This window comes from Genypterus blacodes, unplaced genomic scaffold (assembly GCF_046128005.1).
Source record: "Genypterus blacodes isolate CSIRO-AG114 ecotype Tasmania unplaced genomic scaffold, CSIRO-AGI_Gbla_v1 ptg000330l_1, whole genome shotgun sequence".
NCBI classification, from domain to species: Eukaryota; Metazoa; Chordata; class Actinopteri; order Ophidiiformes; family Ophidiidae; genus Genypterus; species Genypterus blacodes.
In genome coordinates, this window is record NW_027467115.1 from 194,561 (window position 1) to 215,000 (window position 20,440).

A 20,440-nucleotide genomic window follows, 5' to 3' on the forward strand; every position below is an offset into this window, starting at 1 on the left:
ACTCTAAACTACAGCAGGACAGGGACTGGATCACTCTTAACTACAGCAGGACAGGGACTGGCTCCCTCTAAACTACAGCAGGACAGGGACCGGCTACTCTTAACTACAGCAGGACAGAGATCAGCTCACTCTAAACTACAGCAGTACAGGGACTGGCTCCCTCTAAACTACAGCAGGACAGGGACTGGCTCACACTAAATACAGCAGGACAGAGACTGGCTCCCTCTAAACTACAGCAGGACAGGGACTGGCTCCCTCTAAACTACAGCAGGACAGGGACTGGCTCACTCTAAACTACAGCAGGACAGGGACTGGCTCCCTCTAAACTACAGCAGGACAGGTTACAGAGAGGGACTGGGACCTGCAGGGATCAGTTTGGTCATGAAACTCATTAATTCAACTTTATTTATGCAGTTTAGCTCTATTTATATGGAGCCATAAGTGATCTCAATGCTTTACTGCATGTGAGCTGTCTTCCTTTGTTATATTAAATTGATCTATTATGGACCTCAGGTATTTGCATTTAGTTATAATGTTTCATTTGGTTTTACATACCACTAATATTGGATTGTGAAGCCAGATCCAGAGGTTTTCACTTTTTACCAATTTGCTCCTTTGGTTATTTCATTGTTGTTTTCTCTGATTTCCATTTTTTCCACTTGATTTGTTAAGGCTTCATTTCTCAGTTTAGGTCTCACTCTTTTCTCATTGTTTTGTCTTTATTCCACACAACATATTGTTTTTTTTGTTTTTTTTTGTTACCATTTGTTTTTATTGAAGCAAACATTTTAGGTGACAGTGCTCATACAGGTGTAGGACTTTGGAGAGAAAGGAGAGAGAGAGAGAAAGAAAGAAGGTTGTATCCTTATTGTTGTTGTTGTTGTTGTTGTTTAACTTTTTTTGTAGACCCTGAGGTAAAATAGGCAATATGAGATACAAAAAGATTGAAATTGAAACAGCAGGATTTATTCCACACAACACATTGTGCAAAATCCATCCTTTCCTTTCTACCAGAAGTTTCTCCTGCTCTGGTTGGACTCTTTGTCGGTCGGCTGCATCAGTACACCTTCACCCATGCAGTCTAGAGGAGGGCATCAGTATTAATGCACCATGACATGCAGCTGTGCGCCCTGCACCACCAAAACACACACACATGTTCTCACACACTCCTTCAGAAGCAGCAGCTTCGGCCCCTCCAGTGGGGGCAGATATCATATGCTTTCACGCAATACTTGCTCAGGAGTACCCAGGCGCCATCTGTCCGTCTGTGCTGCCTCTCTGTTAGTGTGTGTGTGTGTGTGCTTAGATGTTTATGTATGAGCGGTGGAGGGAGAGAGAGAGAGAGGGGCGAGGGTCCGGCAGCTGCATTTACACCTGTATGAGCAGATCCCTGTTGGCAGGCCAGCAGAGGAACACACCAGCTGCTTAACCTACATTCCCTACCATGCTGCCTGAGTGTGCACTGTGGCATATACACACACACACACACACACACACACACACACACACTCACACGGACATGCTGATGAAGCTTTCACCCTCTTTGTCTCACCGACAGACTGCAGGGACTTGTTTGTTTACGGACCCTGGCTCGTCTGCAGACCTCCAGTAAGCTGAGGCTGCTTTCTGTCTCAGAGGCCTTGGTGTTTTATTTTTGGCCATCAGATGAAACCTCAGCTTGAGAAGCCAGCCTCCCTTCTCAGCTGTGATGTTAGTGTCAGACTGGGGAGGTAGGATCGGATGTGGCTCAGCATCCTCTTGATAACCTCTTCCACACGAGGCCAGGTCAGGGAGTGGACACCAGGAGCAGAGCCAAGCTTCTGCTAGTCCTCAAAGTCTCCTGAGAGTCCTGAACAAGGAGAGGAGTGTCGGCTCTGACCTGGCCTGTTGTTTCCGCTCACACAGATCTGGCAGAGGGTGGAGGGCCTCAGATGAGTCCAGGCCCAGTCAGAGACGGACATCAATAGATATCGGTCGCCAAACCAAGAGAGTCTCTCTTGGTTGAAATGTCACCGTCTTTGAATAAAGTGGGCTGTGCTGCTTGTGTGTGTGTGTGTGTGTAGAGTTGGACCAGGACAAGAGAAGAAAAGAGAGAGCAATCTGTGTGTCCTGACAGTTCACCAGAGCATTCTGAGGAGAGACTTAAGATCTCTGGCTATGTCCAATTTAGGATTTGCAGGCCAGCATCAGTAGAGAAGTTGATAGAGAGTGTGTGTGTGTGACTTTAACACAGACACACACACAAAACAAAACACCACTATGAACCAAATCCCGCTGCTGACACGATGCTGAGTAAATACAGTTAGAGTGCATGAGTGCAGAGCCTGAGTGACCCTCTGTGACCTGGTACAGATGTACTCTCACATGACTGAGGAGCCAGACAGATGCCAGGCCATTGTCTTTCTGGGACCTGGGGGCAGGAATGAGCTTTAAGAATGCCAGCCCATCATCCTGTGCCAGCAGGACTAAACCATTTGCACAGATCACCTCCCGGCCCTCCTTTCTAATGGCCCGGGCAGAGCTGCTATTAAGGCCAGCGGGTTAAGAGATGAATGTGTGAACGATTATTCTGTGAGAGTGGGGTCGTCGACCTCACAGGTCGATTATGCTCTCTCTCATGTCACTTTCTCTCTCTCTCTCTCTCTCTCTCTCTCTCTCTCTCTCTCTCTCTCTCTCTCTCTCTCTCTGCCTCTCTGCCCCCCTTTACTTTCCTCCCTCATAGTTCCACATACAGTCTCAGTCTTTGGCCTGTTACATGGCGTCACGTGGACGATCCTCAACGCCAGCGTTTGGTTTGTTGTGAACAGGAAAGCTTCATGTGTGAGCAGTATTCATGGTTGTATGTCAGAGTAATCTCCTCTGCAGCCGCACAGACGCAGCACATCTTCACATAACATCAGTATTTTAATATTTGATGTGTTTTAATGTCGGTGTTTCCCCCAGAATCTCACTTTGATGTGTTATTAGGCCGATTCTGGGCCGAAGGCAGATCAGAGTTTAAGCAGTATAGCAACATAGATACCCTCTAAATCTATAGTTTAGATAAATCAGAGCATGATCTGTGATTGCCCCTGTAGATCTGGATAATGAATTGCTAGAATTCTTGGATAAAAATGTAAATGTTCTGACCGACAGTCTGTTGTTGTGGGGAAGTTAAAAACAAACCCTGAGCGATGGAGGACAGTCAGTCGACGCACTTGGGGTCTTTAACTCAGACATTGTTAAACCCTGTGCTCTTCAGTTCCTCTTGGACCACTGGGCTTCCTCAGACATGATGACTGATCTTCTAGAAGAGATATTTTTGGTGCTGCCAAATTGTTGAAGGCCTTTGTTTCTAGCTGTGCCAGATTCAGTGGACTTGCTGGATGTCTTTGCCTCCATTCAGCAGCTTTCTGTCCTGGCAGCATCGATGTTGGACTGCTGGACCTATTAGATGATGGGGAAACACTGAGTGTGTGACGCTTAGCAGTTGTACTTTGGTTGCATGCCTGTTTCTAAGAGATAGTAAGGAAAGATGATAAGAGATTCTCCATCAAACTCATTTCAATATCCAATGACTAATCTCTTCTGGCTTCGGCTTGTTTATGTTGGAGAGTTGAGTGTGTAAACGGCTGAATCAGCTCTTTAGTGTAGCTCTCTGCAGTAACACACACTCCCATTGTGTCGGTTCTGGATATTTACACCTCCTTCTTTCATCACTTGCCACCACTTCCCTTTCTTTTGTTCACCACCAACAATAAGTTTCTTCTTTGAGCCTCGACGTGGAGTTCCAACAAACAAGGAAGCTGCCGTCATTATTCCCCCCCCAAAGCTCCATTTGGCCTTTCTCCCCTCACTGTTGGGACCTTCTCCTGGCGCTGTCCATCCATCCGTCTACCCCAGCTGGAGACTCAGCAGGGTCCACAGGCCTGGAACAGGGTAGAGAGTAGAGAGACCCCCCCCTCCCCTTCACTCTACCACCCACCACCATCACCGCCACCAGACTTGTGGACCTACGTACCCAGGACTAATGCTGTACTAACCTCGCACTGTGCCCTTTATTAAGTGGCCTTTTACCAGAGGTTTCCATTACACCAACAACCGTGTTCATTTGTCAACTCTCACTCCAGGAGTAAGACGTTCCAGGGTAAATAGTTGCTCCCTCGTCTCCCATAGGAGTATTCCTCTACACATCCATGTTCCAAGACTAATTGGAGTCCCGGTGCTATCGTGGGGGGGGGGAGGGAGGGAGGGAGGGAGGGAAGGAGGGAGGGAGGGAAGGAGGGAGGAGGAGGACCGGGCGGATGCGGCCGGCGCGATAAAGTAAAGAAGTGCTGCAGAGTGCTTTGGTTGGCCAGGGGTTGTGTGTTTTCATGACTGGGGGAGTTTGGCTGGAGGGGACAGAGTTCAGTCTCATTGGACCTTTTATTGCTGTGGGGAAAAGTCTTATTTACTGTAAACTGTTTACGGAGCTCTGTCACTATCTCTGGACACGCAGGATAAACACAGGAACACACTCCCACTCCTAATGTCTTGTAAACACAAGAAACACGCACAGACGCACTGACAGATAGACAGAAATACACCCTGAAGAGAGAGATGACACTCTGGATGACTCTTACATACACACACACACACACACACACACACAACCTGTGTACTTGTGAACATAATCACAGAGAGCACACATTTGCCTACACCCTGGTACACACACACACACACAGACACACACAGACACAATACAATGCATGACCATAAATACACACTGGCACTAAAAAAAGAAGTGGCATGCAAACACGCGACTCTTTGTCTCAACACAGCCTGAGTGCTGTTTGTGTTACTGGTGTCTCCAGTTGTTATACAAATTGGATAAAGTAATCAACCCTCTTTCTCAATCGCAGTCATCCCAAACTTTTTCCCACCGTTTTCCCCGGTGTGTCACGTCTGCACGCACGGATTCCAAACCTCCGTGTTCCACCTCTCATGTGGCCTCGTCTCTTTAAAGCAAAGGTAAAGAAACATGAGAGACGTCTGAAGGAGAGATAAAAAGGTTCTGTGGACGGAGAGGCAGCGTTGTCCAGATCTGTGGTTGGAGACTTTGACTGGATCAAGTCATGCTGCAGGTTTCCAGATCCATCTTCACACACAGACGCTCTGTTTCCTGCCTGCGTGTGTGTGTCGTGCTCCTAAACAGACATGTCACAAAGTATGTAATATGAAAAAGTGTGTTTGCTCTCGTGTGCTAGCTTAATAATGGTTTTTCCATCTTATCTCTGTACCCCCCCTCCTCCCCCCTCCCTCCTCCCCCCTCCTCCCCCTCCATCTTATGAAGACCCTACCTCTTTGGGGCGGGATGTTTTGCCATTAAAACTCCATGGTGAGTTTTTGCTTCTCCCCTGCCCGGCTCCTTCCTTCTTCGGCAGCATGCCTCCGCTCCTCTGCCGCAGCAGTCGGCGGCCATCTTTACCTCATTTGTCTGCGAGTGTATTCTCAACACATTCCACAGAGTTTGTGCCGTGGCTCCTCAGGGGTTAAACAGAGATCCCACAGAGGAGTGTTTCTGATTTACTCATCTCTTTTCTTTCTCGGTTGTGTTTCTTTGCAACCCTTTGATTTGAGATTTGTGTTGCTGTTGTTGTTGTTGTTGTTGTTGTTGTTGTGTGTCGGTGGAGGATGATGTCATGTGTTGTGTTACCTCGATGCAGAACTCAACCGAGCTCGTTCATCTCGTACTCTGTGACTTATGGTTTCATATTGTTATCAGTGCCTTATCTTTGTGTTGTTAAAGTGAAGACGTGCATGCTGAAGGTCTCACTGTCGCTGGTTTGTGTGGAAACGTGGGGGAAACAACACACAACACAACACAACACAACACAACTGGGCTGAGGGGCTTCTGTCAGCCTCCCACTAGAAAATTACATCTCTCTCTCTCTCTCTCTCTCTCTCTCTCTCTCTCCCTCTCCCTCTCCCTCTCCCTCTCTCTCTCTCTCTCTCTCTCTCCCTCTCCCTCTCCCTCTCTCTCTCTCTCTCTCTCTCTCCCTCCCTGTCTCCCTTTCTCTCTCTCTCTTATTGTCTTCTCTTTAGCTCTGCTCAGACCCTCCATGATGTTTTTCCCAGAATCTCTCCTTTGTGTCAAACACATGTTCTCATTTGCTTTTTGCCCCTTTGGTCACATTTCTCTCAGTTGGTTGTGTGTGTGTGTGTTTGTGTGTGTGTGTGTGTGTGTGTGTGTCTGTGTGTGTGTGTGTGTGTGTGTGTGTGGCAGCCAAGAAACTCTGAGTTGTGCTTTGTCGTATTCTGGTCCCGTTCACCGCAGTGTGTGTGTGTGTGTGTGCGTGCGTGCGTGTGTGTGTGTGTGGCCTCTTCTTCTCCTTCACATACATGTTGCAGAGGACGGAAGTGTGCTCACTTATCTGTACTCTTCCTCACATGACCAGTGTGAGTGTATTTCCATTTTAACCCCAGCCTCAGCCTGATTGGCTGGAGGGTGGAGGGGGACAGCGTCTTCCTCCCGGAGGAACACGTGAGCTGAGGACGTCTCTTGTCAATGCCGTCTCCTGAAATCAGACGCTTCCGAGCTTTTAAAAGAAGCCGTGTTCTGACAGAGTCACTTCTGGAGAGATGATTGAGCGGATCAGTGGACTGAACTTTTCCCTCCCTGGCTCCCTGCTCTCCAGCTCCTCCCTGTTCACTCCATTCACTTTAGTAAATGAATAGCATGTGGTGCCGTCCCCAAGTCTTGGGTTTCTCCTTTTGTTGTGGCCAGTCACTCATACTTTTTAATTGAAGCTTTTCTTTTCCCCTCCCTGTCTTCCTCCTCCTCCTCCTCCTCCTCATGCTTCATCCAGGCCCTTAGTGATTTCAGAGCGTATACGTTTCAAAGGTACACATCATTAGCATCGGAATCTTGACCCTCACAATAACTGCCTTCCGCTCAGATTGGAGCTAGTTAAAGCTATATTGTTTCTGTAGACGGGAGCTCTGACAGCCCATTTGCCAGTTTCTCCTTCGGCATTATGCAGCCGCCGCCGCCGTCGTCGTCTTCTTCTCCAGGCTCGGAGCGCCCCAGCGTTTACACACACGTCGCACAAACAAAGACATCTTTTGTTCAATTTTCCAGGAAATTGAGTGCCGTCTCCTCTCCTCAGAGTTCAGATTCATATTCCTGCTCTTTATTCCACACAGCTGAGGACAGAAACATGAACATGATGGATCCTCACCCAGTGAACTGAGACAAAGCTGCTGAACAGAGCTGACAGGACTCATAATGTAAATATAGTGTTGAGACTAACAGCAGGTAAGAAGGTCCTGGGTTCTCATTGATGATTTCATGGCCCTCGTCCTGTTGGCTGAGGCTCCACAGCTTCGTCTGTTCACTGCAGGCTCAAGGCTCAAGGCCGCCGCCACCGCCGCCGCTTTACAAGAGCTGTGAAATAAGAAATGTGACGGTGAAGGATGTTTCCTTCATGTGACCGCTCCAAAACTTGGGCTCACTCTACTCTCTCTCTCTCTCTCTCTCTCTCTCTCTCTCTCTCTCTCTCTCTCTCTCTCTCTCTCTCTCTCTCTCACTCTCACTCTCACTCTCTCCCTGTCTCTCTGTCTGTCTCCCCCTCTCTCTGTCTCTCCCTCACTCTCACCTTGTCCCTCTCTCTCTCTCTCTCTCTCTCTCACTCTCTCTCGCTCTCACTCTCACTCTCACTCCCACTCTCACTCTCTCTCACTCTCTCACTCTCTCTCTCTCTCTCACTCTCACTCTCTCCCTGTCTCTCTGTCTGTCTCCCCCTCTCTCTGTCTCCCTCACTCCTCTCACTTTGTCTCTTCTCTCTCTCTCTCTCTCTCCCTGTCTCCCTCTCTCTCTCTCTCTCTCTCTCTCTCTCTCTCACTCTCTCTCTCTCTCACTCTCACTCTCACTCTCACTCTCTCTCCCTGTCTCCCTCTCTCTCTCTCTCTCTCTCTCTCTCTCTCTCTCTCTCTCCCTCTCCCTCTCCCTCTCTCCCTCTCCTATATGAGTGACCCATATGGTCCAGGATGATTGGCAGCACTGAGGCCGGTCTCTTTGTCACCGGCCCGTCTTAAGTGAGCCCCATCATATTTGTTTACTGCAGAGGGACCTGAAAATAAATGGAGGCAGCGGGCGGACTTCCCTCCCCCCTCTGAGGCGCCTCATGTTGGACCCGGACGCTGTAATGCGAAGGGACTTTGATGGTTCATGTCGCAGATTGAATTATGCCGTTGAGGAAAAGCTATTAGCTCAGTCAAGAGTCCTCATTTGTTAAATTAAAAGTGGAAATGACATGCGGGAGTCTTTTCACTGAGTTAAAGTTAGAGAAAATGGATTCCACTCCTCGGTTAAAGGCAACGGTACAAAAGGAAATCTTGTGGAGGGAGAAGAAAAAATGACATTTGCCGTTTGTTTAGTGACATCCATCTCCCCCCACACACACACACACACACACACACACACACACACACACACCCCTCCCCACGCTCCGGCTTCTGTCTGAAGCTAGGATACATCATTTATCCATATTGGGTTACATTTTTCGTTACTTAGTACTTAGGGGTTTGCCAGCACACACACACACACACACACACACACTCACACACTCTGAAGCCGTGGGGGGTGGTTGCTCTCCTCCATATGTAAACCAGCATCAGGCCCCTGTCTGCTGGGACTCTTCCTCTCTATCACAGGGGCAGAAACCTCAACACTTTCAAGCCACTTGAAGTGAGATCAAGAGGAAGAGGATGATTTAAAACACAGATGAATAAACTTCAGTGGTCTCTGTAGCCAGACCAGACCAGAACCAAGCCGTCCTTTTGGCAGGCTCAGCCCTGGCTCAGCCCTGGCTGAGGCCTCTTCACAGAGAAACCCAGGCTCATCAGCTCTCATGACCGCAGCCTCTCTGTGTGTGTGTGTGTGTGTGTGTGTGTGTGTGTGTGTGTGTGTGTGTGTGTGTGTGTGTGTGTGTGTGTGTGTGTGTGTGTGTGTGTGTGTGTGTGCGCCTCGTTTTGTCACTTTTAAGCCAGCATGTTCAGTCTTGATTTAATGTTTCAGTTCCATTTCCACCCAAAGACAACATGAATCTATGAGGAGGTTCTAATATCTTCCGTTACACATCACATGTTGCTGTGTGGCAAAGTCTTCAGCCGCTCACTCTCACCCCTGGGTTTGTGTTTCCTTGGTTATTGAAACCAGCGAACCGCAGGGCCTTTGAGGGTTTCACATTTTTTCCAGCAACTGCAGAGACAGAACACCAGGGTCTGCAGCAATTAAACACCTCACCAAAGAGGAACTCTGCCTCTGCTAAACTCCCACACACTGGTAGTCAGGGATACTCTTCCTCCTTTTCCTGGGCAGTGAACAGAAGTTACTGTATTTGCTGTCTTGTGCCCAGCAGATCCCTCCTTTCTCCTCTTCTCTCTCCTTTTACTGCACTAGTTTAGATTTTATAAGTCCAACTTGTTTCATCTTGATCCATTTATCCATTATGTTCCTTTCTTATTAACTAGTTTATTATTTGCCTGATTGTGATGCAGGAACGTTGAGTTTTGAGGACCTAAGGGAGCAGAGGGACCTTTGCTTGTGGCGAGTTAACAAGAGCTGTTTGTTGAGTGCTTTACTCTCTGAATCCACTAACACATGCGTAAACCGGATGAAGAGCTTGCAGCAGAAGAGAGGGCATCCAGGAGTGAGCCAAGGCAATATCCTGACTGTCACTTTATCACTCCCTCCATCTTCCTTTCTCAGACGGGGCTTATGGGAGATCTCTGCTCCTTCCCCCTTCCCCCTCGCTCCAACACTAATAAACACGTGCTACACAACCTGTCTAGAGGCCGCTTGTGTCACTACCTTCACCACTTCACTCTTTTTCTTCCTCCTTCGTTCACATGGCGTTCGGCAAACAAAGATATCAACAACTTCTAGCATCCAGGGAGTAATTTATGAGGCGCTGACAGCTCACAGGGAAGCAACAGAGAGAGGCCGGGGCTCAGAGCTCCTCCTTCACCGCCCACTGTGCTGAAAGTTAGCTGACCTGCTGGACACAGAGTCCACTCCACACGGCAAAGTGGACGGAGTACAGAGCGTAACAGTGTGATGTGTAATGAGTCTGTGTTAAGAGGCCACATCTGGTTGGTGTTAACTTGGCATTATGGAGTTTAAAGTTGTTCTATTGTAGTTTGATCTACTTTTACTATTCATTGACTTTGGCTTTTGTTTACCACCTTCACGTTTATTTGTGCGTGTGCGTGTGTGTGTGTGTGTGTGTGTGTGTGTGTGTGTGTGTGTGTGTGTGTGTGTGTGTGTGTGTGTGTGTGTGTGTGTGTGTGTGTGTGTGTGTGTGTGTTTCCCAGTCACATCATCAATCTGCATTATTTATTTATGTATGTTTTTAATCATGATACTCATAATTGGCTCTGAAGTAAGTAAGTTATTTTGTATATATCCTTTAAACTTCTTGATAGTAAAAGAAAACTTAATTTTAATTCAAACAGAAAAGTTGAGCTTAGATTTTCTGTTCTTATTTGTTTCCCAGTTTAGCTTTGGTGGCCGATTGAATGAAAAGTAAAACTGCTTAACTTAGAGTCACTAAATGTCCAATTCTTACTTAAAGTTGACTTAAAAAACGGGGGAGGAACATCTGAAACAGTTCAAAAGCTTTCCTCAGTTGAATCTCTATCAGTCGGTGTACAGAGGAGTCAGATGGAAAAGCTTTGGTCCGTCCGCTGCTGGATCCACTTTCCTCCCATTGGATCCCGGTCAGAACAGTCAGAAGTGAGCGTGTTGCTTTCATAGCCGTGTGGTTTCCTTAGGTCAAGGTTAACTATCCCTCTGGGAGTGTGTACCACCACCATGGGGTCCTCCACCCCTGAGCCCACCTCACGCCTGATCCGCCATGACCACGCTTTACTGTCCAGGTTGGTTATAAAGCTGGACAATAATAGCAGACAGGGCTACTGTTCTGTGATCACTTCCATATGGGGGAGCCATACTGCAGCTGACTGCCTGTTCCTTTGTGGGCTTGGTCCCGAGTGATCCTGACGTGCTGAATAATCCAATAACTCCCAATAACTTCTCTCCAGCGCTGAACATTAATGGAGACAGAGGAAGCACTTTGGAGTGTGTGGTGTTGTGAGGTATCCTTTAGATGTGTACGCGAGGTGTGTGTGTCTTAAGTTAGTACACTGTACGCCTGCTTCATGTAGAGCAGGACTGAGCCAACAATCAGCGTCCTGTCATGAACACACAACCCAGCCCGTGCAGACAGCTGTGTGTAGCAGGAGGGACGGCAGTGTGTGAGTCAAAGGAAATCAAAGTTGGCTTGTTCTCAAACATTTCGATAAGCAGCCTGTCTGTCTGTCTGTCTGTCTGTCTGCCTGCCCTACATACTGTCTGGGGAGCTGCCAGATAGGGAGCTTCTTTCTGATTACATACCGTGTGGTTATGCCAGATTTTAAAGTCAAGAAAGAGAAACCTCACGCTGCGTCTCTCGATGCAAGGAGACTTTTGCTTCACCAGCGTTTTTGGCCGTAGCTTTTGTCAGCGTCTCGTCTGCGTCTCCTCTGTGTCTCCTCTGTGTCTCCTCTGCGTCTCCTCTGCCATCTTTACCACCCCAGATTTGGTTGTGTAAGGAGTAAACTGCCCGTCTACTATTTTCCACACAAAGTGTCACTCATACTATCTGATTTAGAAGCGAGGACGTTCTAGCAAAGTGGTTGTTTAAGTATTAGGCCAGAGAAAGAGAAGGTCTTTAACTGTTTGGATTGCTTTAATAGTTTTCTTTGATATTTTGGTCCAGTAGACACAGTATCTCTCCTTGTCTGCTTCTGAGATGTTCCTTTGCTTTGCAGGCACTTCCAGTCCCACTCGCTTTGCTTCTTGCATGCAGAGTACTTTGTTTACATTTTGTTTTATTCACAGATGTTGCCGTTTAATTTTTGTCCCCCTGCTTCTAACCTTTCCTTCATGTCTGTACCTCCTTTTAAAAACCCATCACAGCTCATCACTGCTCTGTCTGTGGTTGTTATGGTTACTGGCTACATTATTTTACTTTATCTCCACTTTCTGCTCTTCTTCCCCTTGAAGCAAAGCTAAGCCGCCTCCTCAGATCTCACCCAGCAAGTCCAGCGGAGGAGAGTTCTGTGTGGCCGCCATCTTTGCCTCCTCTCGCTCCTGGTTCATCACCAATCCCAACATTAAGAGGGAGAAAGGTTAGCCTCTGGTCTCAGCCGCCGTCACTCTCTCTCACACACACACACACACACACACATCACTCAGGCTGGCCATGGCTACGAGCTCAACTACAGTGACAGGAAGTGCAGTTACTGTAGTTGTCTTTGCTGCAGCGGCTGCCTCAGGTCTCTAAGAACCAGAAGTGTGTGTGTGTAACACTACACACAACAGCTTTGGCAAAGTCCAAATGTATCTATGTCAGAATTCAGACCACATTCTTGACTTTTCAGACAATATCTCTGTAAATATTTCTGTGTTTCCCCTTCAGTTAGTCCTCAGTAAGGACTCCTTTGTAGTCATGAGTTTGGCAGCCTGACCTCCTTCCTGACCCCTCTGCCTCCCTCTGCCTCCCTCCTCCTCCTCACAGATCAGTCCAGACAGTCAGTTGTGGAGTCGTTATACATCATCAGTTGCTATGGCACTTTGGTGGAGCATGTCCTGGACCCTCGGCCCATAAGCACGGCTCAGAAGATAAGCGATGACACACCTTTGGAGCTCACTTCCTGTCCCAGGGCCTGCTGGACTCTGTCCAGGTAATCCTGTGTTCACTGTTTCCTGTTTGGTCTTCATGTAAGGTCTCTGAAACAGCTGCATCACTGATGTGTGTGTTTGTCTCAGGACTCCACAGTGGAATGAGCTGCAGCCGCCCTTCAACTCCAACCACCCACTGGTGCTGGCCTCAGACCTGGTGCAGTACTATCAGTACCTGCTGGCTGGTGAGTGTCTCTCTCTCTCTCCCCTCTCTCTCTCTCTCTCTCTCTCTTCTCTCTCTCTCTCTCTCTCTCTCTCTCTCTCTCTCTCTCTGGTGGTGGAGACAGTGTTATGGGTTAGAGACACATTTGTTCTGGACGGCTCAGACTGAGTTTTGGATGCGTCCACTTGAGCTGAAGTAGTTTAAACTCTATAAACAAAAGCAGCACATGCACTTTTAGAGATGTCTGCCAACACACAGTCCCACAAAATGCATTCTAGTTGTCAGCTTCATACTGTATGTGTTTCTTGATCACATGTTCTTTTCTTCATGGGGGCACTGTAGATCAAGTCAGGTTGTACCTAAATGATGTAAATGGGTCAGGTTGGGTGGTTCCCTGTGTAAATGTTGTGTATCTGAATGGATCCACGCTCACTCCCTCTCACCTGGGATCATGTTGTGCATCATGATCACTGCAGGCTCACATGTAGGATAAGCTATCATGCTGCTGCTGCCTGTGATGATACTCTCTCTCTCTCTCTCTCTCTCTCTCTCTCTATCTGGGTCCAGTACGTTTGGATGAGGTGTACTCCTCCTCTGTTTTGGTTCAGATCCAGCTCTCCCTCTCCCTCTGTCACGTTTGAGTTAGAACTTGTTTTTATTAAGACCTCTGGTGTCCAGCTCCCAGAATGCTGTGCTGCTCTTCTCCATTTCTCTTCAGGTACTGATGGACCCAGTGTGTGTTCACACACACACACACACACACACACACATCACTGTACTGTCAGGCCTTACACACATTCACATGAGCCTGTGTGTGTTTGTGTGTTTATAAATCATTAGTCAGGGGGCTGACCTCTATTCCCTCTTGGTTCCGATGTTGATTCTGTTGAAAGCCGGTGTTCAGCCTCTTATTGGTGCCACATGCTGAGAAGAGAGCACTTACACTCTTTCCTCTCTGAAAGAGGAAGAGAGGCATACACGGCATCTCTGACATTTGACTTGACTTTACATCCTCACTGCACTTTGTTCTATTCAGTCCTAAACCTTAAAGTCATCCTTTGCCATCCATGCCTGCTTCAGGGCCTGGGGATGCAAACACACACCACACACACACACACACACACACACAGACTAATTAGCTCACACCCTAAAGTCCCTGTGAGTTATTCAGAAGTAGAGGGAGACTGAACACTTGGAGTTAAACATCTCAAAGGCCGACCATGCACAGGGATGGCCCCAGACGGAATCAATCCAGCCGCTGGAAGAAGCTGCTGCTTTGAGCTCCCTCCATAATTACCAACGCAACGAAATCTGTAATTAACTCTTGCCGGCGCTCTGGGGCAAGTGGAGGCTGTGTTTCCCCCCTAATCTCTCTATTGGTCTCTGCTCCAGGTCTGACTGGGCAGACATTTCCTCAAATTAGTGCTAATGGTCTCTTCTAGTGTCAGAGCAATGAGGAAGGTTGCAGTGACGGGCATGGGCGTCAGGTTTACTCCTCCGTTCTGTCTGCCAGCGTGTGCAGAGGAGCCGCAGAATAATAAAGATTCATTGCATTCACATTTACATCCAATTAGCAGGAGACACACAACACAACCCTGCACTGCACTGCCCCCTCTATCTATCTATCAACCAACCGGTGTGAACTGATGCACCGGCAAGACATGGTTATCATAATTGTTCAACGCTCTACCCACTTCTTGTGCCCGTGCCATTTCTCCCTCGGGCCTTCATCCTATACATCAGTTCTCTTGGAGTGCCACCCTTCATCTCTGGTTCTCAGCATCCTGTGTCTTCTTCCCAGTCTTCTCCTTCTGCAGCACTTTTCTCCAGGGCTTGGCAGCGTAACAACGCAGCGATCCAGGAGAGATCTGATTTGACCTCAGGATGAATTCTGTCTAAAGCATAGAGCAGGAAGAACGTGGGGGGAAACTGAGAAGATACATGAATACAAACAGTGTTTAATCCTCTTAATCAGTGTGAGAGATAGCTAGGGTCAAAGGGCAAGCTCCTCCATATTGTGGATGCATTTCTGCCCCGAAATTCATCAAGTGGTCATGCAAACAGTGAAGGTGACCACATGGCGTCTTCTGCCTTTAACCTCCGTCCTCCTGTGAGCAGTGAGCAGCCACAGTGCAGCACTGGGGGACCAGCGACTCCAGGTCTACAGTCTGCTGCCTCCTCACTAACAATGGCAGGCGTGATTAACCCAGTACACGTGTGTTTGATGGTGGGGGGAAACCAGAGCACCCAGAGGAAATCCATGCAGACATGGAGGAGGTTTGAACGCCACAGAGGAAGCAGCAGGGTCAGCACGGGTTTCTAAACATGGACCACCCTGACACCTATCAGCAGGGTTAGGGTTAGCTGATATGACCAAGAGAAGAGAGGACAGAGGAGAGAGAACAGGTAGAAGAGTCAAGACAATACAATGAAAGAATAAAGTATAAAGAACCTTCAGAGGAAAGTCCAACCCTATCTGATTCTGTTGAGGTCATGGAAGGCAAAGAAGGTGGCAACGTTTGATTGACACTTCATGCTCTCTGGTCTCGTGGCTCTATATTGGATGACCCAGGCTGATTAAATATGCAGCATGCAGGGAAAGGAATAAGAAAGGGGGAGGGGAAGGGGGGAGAGAGGAACGGAGAGGAACAGGCAGGAACGGCCAGACCGGAGCCTCCAGGACGGGATGATAAAAGGCAGCGGTGGCGCCACTTCATGGTCACTATCTCCACCTGTCCATCTGCAGCAGCTACTGGCAGCACTCAGCCTGCAGAAGACCGCACTGCACAGCACTGCCTGGGAGAGATAAGGAGAGAGGGGAGACACACACATGCGGTACACACAGCGCGCACGCTCCCTCGCTCCCTCGCTCGCTCTCTAATAGTTTAGGAGAAGATGCTGTAGCGTGATCTGGCCTCATCACCGCCGTCTGAAGCCAAAGTTTGAGCGTTTGGGGAATCCTGTGTGTGGAGGTCGCTGCTCTCCGTCTCTCTCTCTCTTAATGTCTCCATTAACCTGTTAGTGAAGTGTGTGTCTGGGCCCCTAGGTGTCAGAGTCTCCTAGAACCACCCTCACCCTAAACTAGCAGGAGGAGGAGGATCTGTGTGTGAGATGTCTCCTGTCTTGTTTGCTGGATTCTAGACGGGTTGACTTTTTGAAGGCCTGATGTTTACCTAGCTGTTCTCAAGATGTTTGCCAACACCTCTTCCCCTCACCGCAGAGTCGCTCCCAGGCAAACATGTCAGTGAATAATTTACCACCTAGATTTCTGGTTGGCTCCTTTAAGCCTGGGCGATGATGGCGAAGCTTTTCAGCCCCGGCCCTCCCCTCCCCCCTCCCCTCCCCTCCCCTCCCCTCCCTACCTGTCATATAATGTGCTAATTGTGGAGACTGACTGACTGGCTGGCTCGCCTCTTCTCTCGGGAGTTGGAGGCCCATGACAGAGCAGCCACAGTCGCCCCATCAATAGATCTAATTGCTCCGAGAGAGAGAGAGAGAGAGAGAGAGAGAGAGAGGGGCCTGGGTGAGGACTTTGGAGCATCAAGGCGTTTGGTAAAGAGAAACCGTGGCGCCATGACTGGGTTAGTAATCAAAGAGAGAGAGGAAGGACGGGGTAAGTGAAGGAACTGCCAGTCAAATCAGCCCTGAATGATACATAATGACTGAGCGGTATGAGTCTGTACCTGTGCCAGAGCACTACTCAGGGCAGGAAAGTGAGAAGAGAGGAAAGTGAGAAGTCAGACAGGTGGAGCGGAGCAGATACCAGCAAGTGAAATGTCTGGCAAAGGAGGGGAAAAAAAAACTGAAATGAGCGAGCAGACAAGGCGGCTCTGCACTGTCCGGTGTGCAGCCGGCCCACAGATCTATCAGATTGTCGGGCCCTTATCTCTCCCTGGAGATCAGCCTGTCCGGCCCCTGGCCTCGGGCCCCAGGAGGTCGGGCTACATCAATATCTAGCCAGCCTTTGTTCTTGTTCTGACTCCCTGCTCCACTGCCCCGGCTAACAGGCCGCCGACTCCCCGGCCTTCAGCGCGGCCAGTTTCACCGCTGGGCGACGTTCACTCTCCACACACAGACAACTCTGTTCCTCTGTGCTTTGATTCCTCCCTTTGTGTTTGCATGTGTGCTGAAGGAAGTCCCCCACACACACACACACACACACACACACACACACACTGAGGTCTCCTACATTTAAACAAGACAGTTAGATTATTAGTAAGTATTATAATGTAGGCTTATTTACATTAAAGTCAACCATCACCAGACTTTGTGTTTTAAAGCCTAACAGAGTTTAAGTTTCATTTCTCAGTTGTAAATCAACACTAACTCAGATGAACAGACCTAGATTGTGGGATTGTGACTCATTTGACTCATCCATGTCATGGTTATAAAGCATATAAAGAATATTTCCTGCTCTCATACTCCCATGAAGCCTCATGGAGCTTTGGTAAACAAAGGAATCCTGTGAGTTTGTCCTTTTACATGACGCGATCACATTTACAGCTTGTATTTACTGAATGTTCACCACAGTTTACAGTAGATAAGCTCAAATCTTACCGCTTTAATGTTATAATGTTGAATACAAAACCGAAATAAGCATAAAAGTCTAAATCAGAAGCTTCAGACAAAACTCTGAATGAGGAAGTAAAATGAAGTAAATGTTGACTTGTTTTCTGATTATAAGAATAATACTGAGATAAATCGTTTGATTTAATATAAAAATAACAGAAATATAGAGTTATATTAAATATATATATATATAATATTATAATGTAGATGATTTGCTGTCCTTTTCCTGCCGTCTGAAGTGAGAGACCTCCTCTGAGCAGGAATTCCTCTCGAGCATACAGGCGATACATTTAGAGTCCTTTCTTAGAATGGAGCAATAAGTTTGCACTCAAAAGATTTGCTCTCTGTGAAATTGCATTGACGTGGAGTCTCTTAAGAGGCAATAATGAGCGCTGTAAGAGCAGCAGACCGAGTGGCTGACTGGAGCTGGACACTGAGATGGGCTGATATGCCTGTAACTGCTGGGGTCAGTCTGTCTCCTGACACACACACACACACACACAGGATCTCCTCTTTGCTTGACCCATGGGATGACCACTAGCTCCCCACACCGGAGCCTGGCCCTGGTTCTATCCATTGAAAGCCCCCCTGAAACCTGATCCAGCCAGCCGTCCACCAACTGCTTCAGAACATCAATAATTAATTAGGGAACAGCTATTGGCCCCAAGGGTCAGAGGGAGGGAGGGGGGAGGGAGGGAGGGAGGGAGGGAGGGAGGGTGGTGTGGGGTGGGGTGAAGTGTGTGTGGGGGGGGGGGGGGGGTTTCAGGGAGTTGTGATTTTGTTTAATAAGTAACACAACACAGGCTTTGTTCTTCTCTCCTATGTTACCTCTCTCTCTCTCTCTCTCTCTCTCTCTCTCTCTCTCTCTCTCTCTCTCTCTCTCTCTCTCTCTCTCTCTCTCTCTCTCTCTCTCTCTCTCCCCTCTCTCTCTCTCTCTCTCGCTCACTTTCTCTAACACCCATAAAGGATGAGAATAATCTTGATTAAGGTTTCACATATAGATTACATCATACAACACAAGACTGACATAAAAACACACATACGTATTTATATATGTCAGTTTCCTTCTCTAATACTCAATGACAGTCATGTCTACACACACTTGACGTGCACCCTAAACACACGTTAGGACTGTCCAGCATTTTAGATGTGTGTGTGTGTGTGTGTGTGTGTGTGTGTGTGTGTGTGTGTAGGAGGTGTCTTTTTGTTGCATATTTCCTTCTGACACACAATGCCTAGGGCAATGTATACACTTGTATATGTGTGTGTTGGTCTGATGAAGACACTGGTGCCTCCTTGTGCTCCAGATGTAGACTTGGACAACTTTATCAGCCTTTACTGTGTTAAAGAGTGAAACAGCGTCCGTCCCTGAGCGTCAGGACGGATTCTGCTTATTCAGGCCTGCCAGAGCTCCAGTCTGTCTCTGACTCACACTCTCATCACACACACACACACACACACACACACACACACACACACACCACACTGGCACACTTGTTTCTGCTCTCTCACACTTACACGCACATGAAAGAATGACAAACATAAACCTTTTTAGTTCCATGTGTACCAGTCTCAATGTCACTCATTTAGAGAAGAATCTGCTGTAGGGTCAGGATTTCTTTATTTCTGTTTTCTGTTCCCAGATTGGTAAACAAGGTCGTGTTTTCAAATGGCTGCTTTTTGATTGAACAGCATTTCATCTACTTTACTTTCATACAGCATAAAGGAATGAGAACACACTCCTGTTTGAGAAACTAATGAGGTTTTGAAGTTTATAAACTTGTTTTTTGAGTGGAATGTACTTTTAAGTTGTCTGATCCATTGTGTATGATTGATTTAAATGCTACATGCTGATGTGGGAGTGTGTGTTCTGCTCTGTTCCTTTGGCTCTCTGGTGTGTTTGGATCATCAGGGTCAGGAGAAAACATGGACTCCAAATGTTAAAGTGTGCCAAACTTACCAACCCATCTTGGTTGGACCTACAGTCCATCAGGTACTCATTTGTTTGTGTGTGTGTGTGTGTGTGTGTGTGTGTGTCAGCGATGCCCCCAGGAAGTCCAGGACCCATGGCACGTCACGAGTCCTCAGACAGCCTGGCGTCAGACCACAGCGGGCAGGAAGACGAGGAGTGGCTCTCTCAGGTCAGACCTCCACCTCCACCTACATCAGTCACGTGTGTGTGTGTGTGTGTGTGTCACTCATCAGTGAGATCACACACCTACTGTTATTAGTGACATTACTACAGCTGGTAGTGTTCTGTAGGTGTTTTAATCATTCATTCATTCATTATTCACACTGATACAACTAACTGAACTCAATTTAAAGTAAACAAACTAATGAATGTATCTGCCTGATTCCTCTCCATTCTATTCATAAAGCTTGACAGTAAATGTGTTTACCTCTAAATCTGCACCACGCTAAAGTCAGCGAGCGTGCTGGAGTCCTACGACCACGTTTGGGTGGCAACATGGATAGAAATGGACAAAGACACTCGCCAGAAAAAGCCTCTATGTAGAGTTAGAAGAGGCGGTGTGTGTCACTTCCACTTTAGCAGCAGGCGGCTCAGTGCTAACACAGCTACTGCCTCTGTCCCGCCTGACTCCGCCCCCCCACCGGCTCTGACAACATCTGGACCTCCACCCCTACTGTCAAAAGCACACAGACAGCTGCTGAGACACACACACACACACACACACACACACACACACACACACACAGTGACAATCCTCTTCTCTCATTCTGTGGCCTAATTTCCACAGCTGTGAGATTTATACACACACACATACACGATAAAGATCCTGTGCTGTGTGTGTGTGTGTGTGTGTGTGTGTGAATCATAATGTAGGAAGTGTAAGCTGTCAGTGGTGTTGGGGAGGTTTTGCACCCCGGGGGGCCGTGGGCTGAGAGAGGGGCGGAGCTGTGAGGAGAGCACATGTAGTAAAGATAATGAAATGTGAAGAGTG

The 20,440-nt window shown here is 47.8% G+C and overlaps 1 protein-coding gene across 1 annotated transcript in view; it reads left to right on the plus strand.

Moving 5' to 3' along the window:
* Positions 1 to 20,440, plus strand: part of bcas3 (BCAS3 microtubule associated cell migration factor) — a 207,292-nt gene that overhangs the window by 63,028 nt on the left and 123,824 nt on the right. The window contains exons 17-20 of the mRNA XM_076137652.1: positions 12,068 to 12,192; positions 12,582 to 12,747; positions 12,833 to 12,930; positions 19,518 to 19,618. Of these exons, the coding sequence (XP_075993767.1) occupies positions 12,068 to 12,192; positions 12,582 to 12,747; positions 12,833 to 12,930; positions 19,518 to 19,618 (490 nt within the window). The remainder of the gene's footprint in view (positions 1 to 12,067; positions 12,193 to 12,581; positions 12,748 to 12,832; positions 12,931 to 19,517; positions 19,619 to 20,440) is intronic.